The 8,422-nt window shown below is 28.3% G+C and overlaps 1 protein-coding gene across 1 annotated transcript; it reads right to left on the bottom strand.

The window, feature by feature from the left end:
- Positions 1-2,982: 2,982 nt before the first annotated feature.
- On the bottom strand, positions 2,983-8,141 carry LOC127115801 (gibberellin 2-beta-dioxygenase 2). Its single transcript, XM_051047251.1, has 3 exons — positions 7,598-8,141; positions 4,090-4,441; positions 2,983-3,402 (listed from the first exon to the last, which is right to left on the bottom strand). Exons 1-3 carry the CDS (start codon positions 7,957-7,959, stop codon positions 3,145-3,147), a joined length of 972 nt encoding a protein of 323 aa, XP_050903208.1. The 5' UTR covers positions 7,960-8,141; the 3' UTR covers positions 2,983-3,144.
- Positions 8,142-8,422: the final 281 nt, after the last annotated feature.

Raw genomic sequence — 8,422 nt, 5'->3', positions numbered from 1 at the left:
AACATGCATTTTAACTAAAAGGTTCACCAAAATAATCACCAAGCACATCTAATCCTTTATGCTCGACATCATTCATCATGTACAACAATTAATCAATGTTACAATTAATAAACAACAACAATAACAACAACTCAACAAATGTAACCTCATAAGTATTTATTTATGTTACTTCACCAAAATAACAACACACCATCGTATAACCATAACGATTCGCTAGCCGATCACACAACTCAGCACAGATATTTCCATAGTAGGTACATAATTATAATTCAAACAGTTCACCAATCACCACCATGTGATAGCTCTGCGCTTTAGCTTTCCAACGCTTCAAACCGTGCCTCAATCAGAATCACAAAACTCAAATTACGACAAAAATAGTTAGAAACGAAAAATCAGCATTTCTGGAAAACACAACAGCTGTAACCAGTTAACCAAAACCCGTAACCAGTTACAATCACTAAAATTTCAAAAGAAAAACTTATCATTTCAGATGCAACCGGTTACACCAACGCGTTAACCGACTACCACTGTACAGAAATGGAAAAAAATGTGATTTTCACATTGGGGCACTTCCAAGGCTCCAATTTTGATTCCGCAAAAAACCCCGATCTCAAAATTCGATCTACTACACTTATTCAATGATTAAAAGAACAAATTCACAACATATCACAAATTTACATCCACAAAATCATTATTTTCAAGGTTTTCAGGTTATGTTTTCAAAGCTTTTTCAACAAAACAATGGAGGAGATTCAAAGCAAACATAAGTAGAATTTTGACACATAATAATACACGGATTTCATTATATAGAATTCATCAAAAGGAAAACCTAGGGACCCTAATGATATTAAGGACTTCTCATCACTAGTTCATCATGCAATACACTTAATTGATAGTCCTTTCTCCCCCTTACCTTGGATTTTCCAGCAATATGCAACTTCAAGTGCTAACAATAAACTCTTCCTTTATCCCTAGCCTTTGCATCTTCTCACCATAAAATTTTATTTTACGTAAAACTCTCCAAACTCTCTTACTTTAAATATAACTAAGAGTTTTTTACATATTTCCTTCCAATTACCTCATTAACCCTCAATTTTCTTAATTCACACTATTGCCCCAACTCCGTAACTCCTTGCTCCCATCTATTTCTCCAAATTCTCCATATTTGCTCAGTTCCATCATTTTACTATTTTATTTAATTAATTCAAATAAAATTTTATTTATTCTAATAATTAATTAAAATTCTACTTAATTCTAAACAAATATGTCAAACTCTTACTTTATCTATACATCTACCTCAAAGATACTTACCCCCATAACCACACAATAAATAATTAAAACATCAATTAGTCAAATAAAATCCTAAACAATTTAATTAAATTAATTAATCGAATTTGGGGTGTTACAATCATCACCTAATTCAAACACCCCTTTAGAATAGAATGTAAGTTCTTCAATGAATTTACCAATAGTCAAATATAAGACACTTGTTCAACTTTTTCTTCATCGTCGATTCTTCTAATAGCTCATACTCTATTTATTGGGTTTATTATTTTTGTAAGAAATTACTCCCGCTAATAGTGGATATAGATGAAACACGGGTCTTTCCCTTTCATCGTCCTCAACTCCATATCCATGAAGACTAAACCTAATTATGTTGTTTGTTGTAGCTTATCTTTATTTTTATCTTTTTGATATTTTCTCTTTTGAGATATTTTGAAATGAGATGTTTTGTTAAAACCAATGAAAGATGGTTCCTTGTAATTCTTCAAGGTTATTTATATATCCTTGTTAAAGTTTCCATTTTTATTTCAAATTATTGTAGGTTTTAATCCTTTTTCTTTAAATTTTTGAGTTGATGATAAAGGGGGATCATGATGTTACAATGTGCATGTAAAGAGATAAATATGAGATAAATCAATGTGTATTTGTCCATTAGGATCATAACCAATAACTAATCAAATCATGCTTGAATATTTGCTAAATATTTAAAACTATGTTGCCTTAATGTGATGAATCTAATCAATAGAGTTTGTTTTAACTGTTTATTTTTAACTTGATTTAGATTCAAGGAGAGCTTACAAAATGTACCCTCTAAATTTTTATTTTATTTTTATGCTTTTTATAAATTTATATATGTTTTTCATCATAAAAAATGGGATATTGTTGAACGAAATATAACTTGAAGAACAATAACATTAAATCGTAGGAGCTTACAAACTTCATCCTGTAATTTTTTTTTATTTTTTATTTTTTATAAAATTATATATATTTTTCATCATAAAAAAGGAAATATTGTTGAACAAAATATAATTTGAAGAACAATAAAGAGTTTTGATATACAATATAATTAAAATAATTTATAATATAATGTGTTTTTATTTCAATGTGTAGAACAATTTACAATCATTTAAAAAAAAAAGAATAAAGCCATGATCATGATTGAAAGGATAAGACGTCATACATACAACTCCAACAGATCCATTCCCAAGAGACACATGATTGAAAATGAAAAATGATTGGAAAATCAAATATCAAGGCTTATATAATTAAATCAAATTTGATGGTTGAAGGCAACTAACAATTGTATTATTACTGAATGGCTGCAAAACATTTTGAATATTGTTGTAAGATTTACCTCTCATTATAATATTAGCAAACAACAAACACTTAGAAACAAATACTTGTATTCACTATTTTTTTAAAGAATGTTAAACACTTGTAATCAAATTTTGTTGAGTTTATCAATATATATATGAATTGGTGTAAACAAAACATTTTTGAAATTGTCTAAATCAACCCAATTCAAACCCATATGCTTGATTCAATGAAAATGTTTTAAACATTAATCTTCACCATTTTCACACATGATGTTTTTTATCTACTATTAGACCCAAACTCCTCCTAACAAAAAAACATTAACTCAAACATTAAAAAAAAACAATTATAAACATATGAACAATCATTAACCCAAATTTCCCTTCTATGCAAAGTAATAAAGTTTCAGAATTCCATTAACCACAATACAAAATTTGTTGGCACATCTTAGCAAAGTATATACCACCTAATAAGGGGAACATAAAATAAAAAAGGCTTTACACTCTTGTATTGGCACCAAACAAGCTTTAGACACCTCATGCAATATTACTCTAATTGTGTACAATTTCTGAAAAGATGAATGCGAGTGTCTCCAAGCCTTAGTGAGTATGTGACTTTCTTGTACTCTTCCCAAGTGAATGGTTTGAAGAGAAGGGAGGGCCTGTTTGGTGTAACCATAACTGAGGGAGCAACAATGCATGCATCAAGTGGTGGAGCCACAAAATATGCTACCGACATTCTACACTTGTATGAGTTGGTCACGGCCCTATGTCTCACGCTTACAAATCTTCCATTTGTCATAACCTTTATTACACAACAAACATTTAGAATATAAACCATAATCAATCACATCCATTTTTCAACTATCTATTACTCACTGTTTTTTAATTCCAACTTGTCAACATTTGTCATAACCTCTATCTTCTTATCCTATTTTTATATAAAAAATTGTGAGTTTTATAAAAACAATAAATATTATTTAATTCAAAATACAATAACTTATGAGCCCCCAACCCAGACCAATATCAAACTACATAAATCTCCCCTTTACCCCTACCCTAACATGTCTCTTTTTGTTCTAGACCTACCCTAACATGTTATGTCTATCTATTTTTAGCTATAGTGAAAATAATGGGAATTGTGAGTAAGATACATATGCAAATCCATTACAACTCAGCATTGTACTCTCTTTAATGAGCATACATCTAATAATTATTATTTCATATATGCAATGTCAGCCCAAGTGCCCCAGCCCTAAATTTAGTATAGCAAAATTGAACCCAACTTGTGGGCTTAAAAAAAGAATACAAAAATCTCTCATTCATCTATTTATTAAATTGAAATCAAATAGTATAGTAACGCATGAATACAAGATTTTGATAATTATAAGAAAAATCTCTCATTCACATCGTCGTGGATAACTCTACTAAATTAAAATTAGTATAATATAGTGATTGACGTATATATTGAATATTTTTGAAATAGATATACCTGAAGAAGATCACCAACATTTACACAAAAGGCAGAGGGGTCAGGAACAACAGGGTTCCAGACACCATGTTGAAGAGAAATTTGTAGACCAGGAACAGCGTTGGATCTAAGGATAGTAAGAATCTGAGGGTCAGAATGTTCACCAAAGGCAACGTTATAGGAATGAGAGTTGTCTCTATCTTTGGAGTTTTTAGGAGGATAGTGATTGAACCTAAGGATAGAGTCGTTATCAAGTTGAGTGATGAATGTGGTGAAAATGGATGTGTTAGGGACCCCCAATCCTTCTGCCATTAGCACCAATATCTCACATGCCAGCTCTTTTACAGCTTCTGTGTATGCCCTTACAATAGAGCTGTCATCATGTACAGTCATCACACAATATCAGTACACCTAATCAACACATTTTCATTCTCATCGCAATTAAATCATACTAACAATAATCATATGTATGGTGAAGGACGAGATGAAAGATGACACGTATAAGGATTCCAATTCCCATAGGCAGGTAAAAGTAAGGTGACAGAGGCAGCAGGAGGATGGGTTTTAACCATGCACTTTGCCTGCCAATCAATCTCTCTCTCTCTGATAGACCAGACAATTCACTGCCACTATCTGCTCTTTTTTATTTATTTCAGCTTTTCGTTATTTCCCTATATATATATTTAATTAATCATCAAAATTTTTATTCTCTCCAATTTTTATATAATAAATAATTAATAATGAATGTAATTAAGTTAAGTATATTATTCATTCAATAAGTTAACAAATTATTTTCTTTTTTCTAAATAGAATCAGAGTAATAAGAAGGATTCAGATAAGTGAGGTGTAATAAAGGTTCGAGAAAGTATTGTACAGTATTTTTGGAGTTTAATTATTCAACTTTTTGAAATTGAGTTCAACTTTTACAAACTTTTGATTTGATTAGACATGCATGTCAATCTTACAAACAGTACCTCATTTTCTTCTGACATTTTCTATTTCATTTCTACTTTTTGCCAAAATAATCATAAAGTGTCCCTAAAATATATTCTCCACAAAATAGAAAAATGTTTTAATAAATATTTTTTTTTTTAATTTTACTCTTTAATTAATGGAGTTAAATAATAATAATAATTATGTATTTTTTTTTAGCTTATCTATCAAAATAATATAAGCGGTTTGTGAAAAAAAATTGTTAAGAGATAGATTAGAAATGCTTAACTATAATTTTTCGAATTATAAAATTTTACATCCTCTCATCTTTTATATATTTTTCTTTTTTACTCAATAAATTATATTTATTAAAAAATAAAATAATATAAATATTTTTATGTGTAACTGTTTAAATATCCCCCAGTCAAATTTTAAAAATAATATAGATTTTAGATTTTCTTGATAAACCATAAATCTGATTTATATTCAATCCAATTATATTTGTTATTTAATAAAGACAAATACTAACATGCATCAGGTAACAATATCCCCTAATAAATTTTAAAAAAAAATTATAATAAGATTTCATAGAGAGTAATATTTATTTGTTAAAATTACATTAAAAACATTAAAGAGTTATATATTCAACATCAAAAAATTTATTTAAATTAAATAAAAATTTGAAAGAAGAAAAGAAGATAGTCTGACATATATGTGAATCCCCACTCTCCTTGGGGGTACCTACTCCTTTTGCATACTCCCATGTGCTTGTGACACAGATCGTTTCAAAATCTCACGTGCATCATAAAAATAATTCTTCTATTTTTTTATTTATTTTTTTTCCTTTTGACTTATTTTTATTCTATTATTTCTAGAGCTCATATACTTAAGTGTGATATCATTAGTTTAATATACACGTTCATATTTATTATCAGCATTTTTTTTATTCAAATAAAGGTTTGAAATCAGTAATTCTTTTAAATGAAAGCATACGAAGTTTAACTAAAAATATAAATAGATAAGATAAATACTATTTCATATAATAATCATCAAATTATGATGTGTCTGTAAAAATATAAAGAAAAATATTGGTATGAACCAATGTCTCTAATATTGATTCCCCTTTTTTCACTATACACATTAACCATTGGGGGCATGCTGTTTTTTAAGAGAGACAGCTATTATTCTAGAAAAGAAGGTTATATGCCTAATTTGTCCCCTCAACTTCATTACTTTTTTGCAAATAGTGTCTCATATTGAGTGTGTGAAGCATAAATTGTGTGTGTCTCAAATATATGTCTTAAGGACCACAAAAACAACATCTTGTCCTATAAAAAAATGGTTGGGACACTTCTAATATCATTCATGAATCACCACATTATTTCTCATCATCCTATGACATATTTGTTTACTCATGAAAATATAATAGATGCGTATCTCATCAGAATCTATATTTATGTAATTTTTTTTATAATGGATAACAGTGTAAAATTATATCAAATCACTAATAATTTTTCTTCTCTTAACCCTTCTTTTCACGAACACGTCAATATGAAGTTGCATTATTTTCTCTTTTTGACATCTCTCATTTTTCTGTATTCTAAATTTTTTTTCTTTATGGCTTTTCCTTTTCTCACATCCCCATTGGCCCTCAATGACATGTGAGACAATCTTTATCCTTCTCTCTCTCTTATTTGTTGGTCAGATACAACGCATAAGGGAAGGTACGTAGTATCAATCAAAATACGTTATGATTCATTGCTAAGGTAGCCACCAGTTTAAGCTGCCAAGAACTTAAAAACATGGTCCAAATAATTTTTTTCTTAAAATCCAAATTTTAAGGTATGATAGAATAAGAAATATTTTATATACTTTAAAACCATAACCGACATAGTCAGTTGGCCATTATTTTTTTATTGATGTTTTTAGAACTTTTTCTGTATTTATTTATTTATTTATTTATTTATGATTTTTAGCAATAATTTTCTTTAAAAAAGTTATTTAAAAACAATAGTGAATATTCATCAATATTCCCTTAACCATGTATGAATCTTTTTAATAATAATAAATATTCACATAAATTTCCAATCACAAAAATGACACCAAATAAATAAAGGGGGGACCAAAAGAAAATTACAATACCTATCTACATTAAAAATATACAAAAAAAAAAATATATTTATCCCCACACTATAACTCATATCTAATTTGTTTAAGACATTGTCATCCCTAAACATTTACACCCTCTAATTTTATTTATAAAATGAATTTGAATTTTTAAATTTAATAAATAATTAATATATCTAATGCATTATAGATTTCAGATATATTTATTATTCAATGAATCTAAAAATTATTTCTTTTATAAATAAAGTTAGAGATAATATTTTTCTTTAGAATCTTTAGAATCATGGTGGCATCGTTACCCTAAATGTAATACTAACTTTTCTCAAAAGCACAGTTAAATATATGCACTTGCACAAATGTCTTTGTTGATGATAGTATAATAAACCAAACATGCAATAAATGCAAAAGTTTTGGACAATGACATTATATAAATTATAACAAAAATATACAATTATTATCATAAACATACCTGAAGTTTGATGAATCATTGGGAATAGAAGGAACATTGGCATTGAGAAGAAGATACTCAACCTCACCCATGTCTCCATTGAAGCCTATATTCTTGCAACCATAACCAAAAGGTTTATCAAGTGCAACTAGCTTCTTTTGTTCCATTGGTTTTGCAAAGAAATCAAAACCTACTTCTTCCATTTTTGATATGATGTCATAAGGGACACCATGGTTAATCACATTGAAAAAGCCATATTCTTCACAAGCTTTCACTATGCGTTTCATAACCATTGATCTTTCAGCTGATAGGTCTATCATTGGTAGGTCAATAGGTAAAATCTTTTCACCTATCATTGAGTTTGGAGATGCCACCACCACCATATTAATTATTATTTTTTCTAGAAAATGAAGAGAGTTGAAGGGAATATAAAGTATTGGAATAAAAAGTGTTGGAAGAAGGAATAAAAAAATGGGTTTGAGATAGGTTATAGTGTTGGTGAATTGTGGTTTATGTTATATAAAATAGAAAGAAGAGAAAGAGGGAGAGGAAAAGAGAGAATATGTGAAAGAAGATGAGTGGAAGTAAGGTAGGAAAATGTAGCCAAAATAATGGGATATTTATGCCGAAACAAATAACATGAGAGAGAGGTGTACTCATGAGTAAAAGAAAATGAAATTAAAATATAAAATATGATAAATACAAATGAAAACTCTGATACATGTTCTAAGGTATTAATATTTGAAAAAAATTAAAGTATACCCGTAATATTTGATTAACTATAAAAAAATTATATATATGATTAATCAAATATTACGAATGTATTTTAACTTTTTTATTGAATTT

This window comes from Lathyrus oleraceus, chromosome 1 (assembly GCF_024323335.1).
Source record: "Lathyrus oleraceus cultivar Zhongwan6 chromosome 1, CAAS_Psat_ZW6_1.0, whole genome shotgun sequence".
Taxonomy (NCBI): domain Eukaryota; kingdom Viridiplantae; phylum Streptophyta; class Magnoliopsida; order Fabales; family Fabaceae; genus Lathyrus; species Lathyrus oleraceus.
Note: the sequence above shows the minus strand (reverse complement) of the source record. Positions and strands in the feature narration are given on the sequence as shown.

What these genes read in the sequence shown, in the direction of transcription:
- LOC127115801 (XM_051047251.1), bottom strand. Translation starts at nt 7,959, where the DNA reads ATGGTGGTGGTGGCATCTCCAAACTCAATGATAGGTGAAAAGATTTTA. An exon ending in AATGATTCATCAAACTTCAG is followed by an intron (nt 4,442 to 7,597) that starts GTATGTTTATGA and finishes ACATGATGACAG; the next exon opens with CTCTATTGTAAGGGCATACA. An exon ending in ATGTTGGTGATCTTCTTCAG is followed by an intron (nt 3,403 to 4,089) that starts GTATATCTATTT and finishes TGTGTAATAAAG; the next exon opens with GTTATGACAAATGGAAGATT.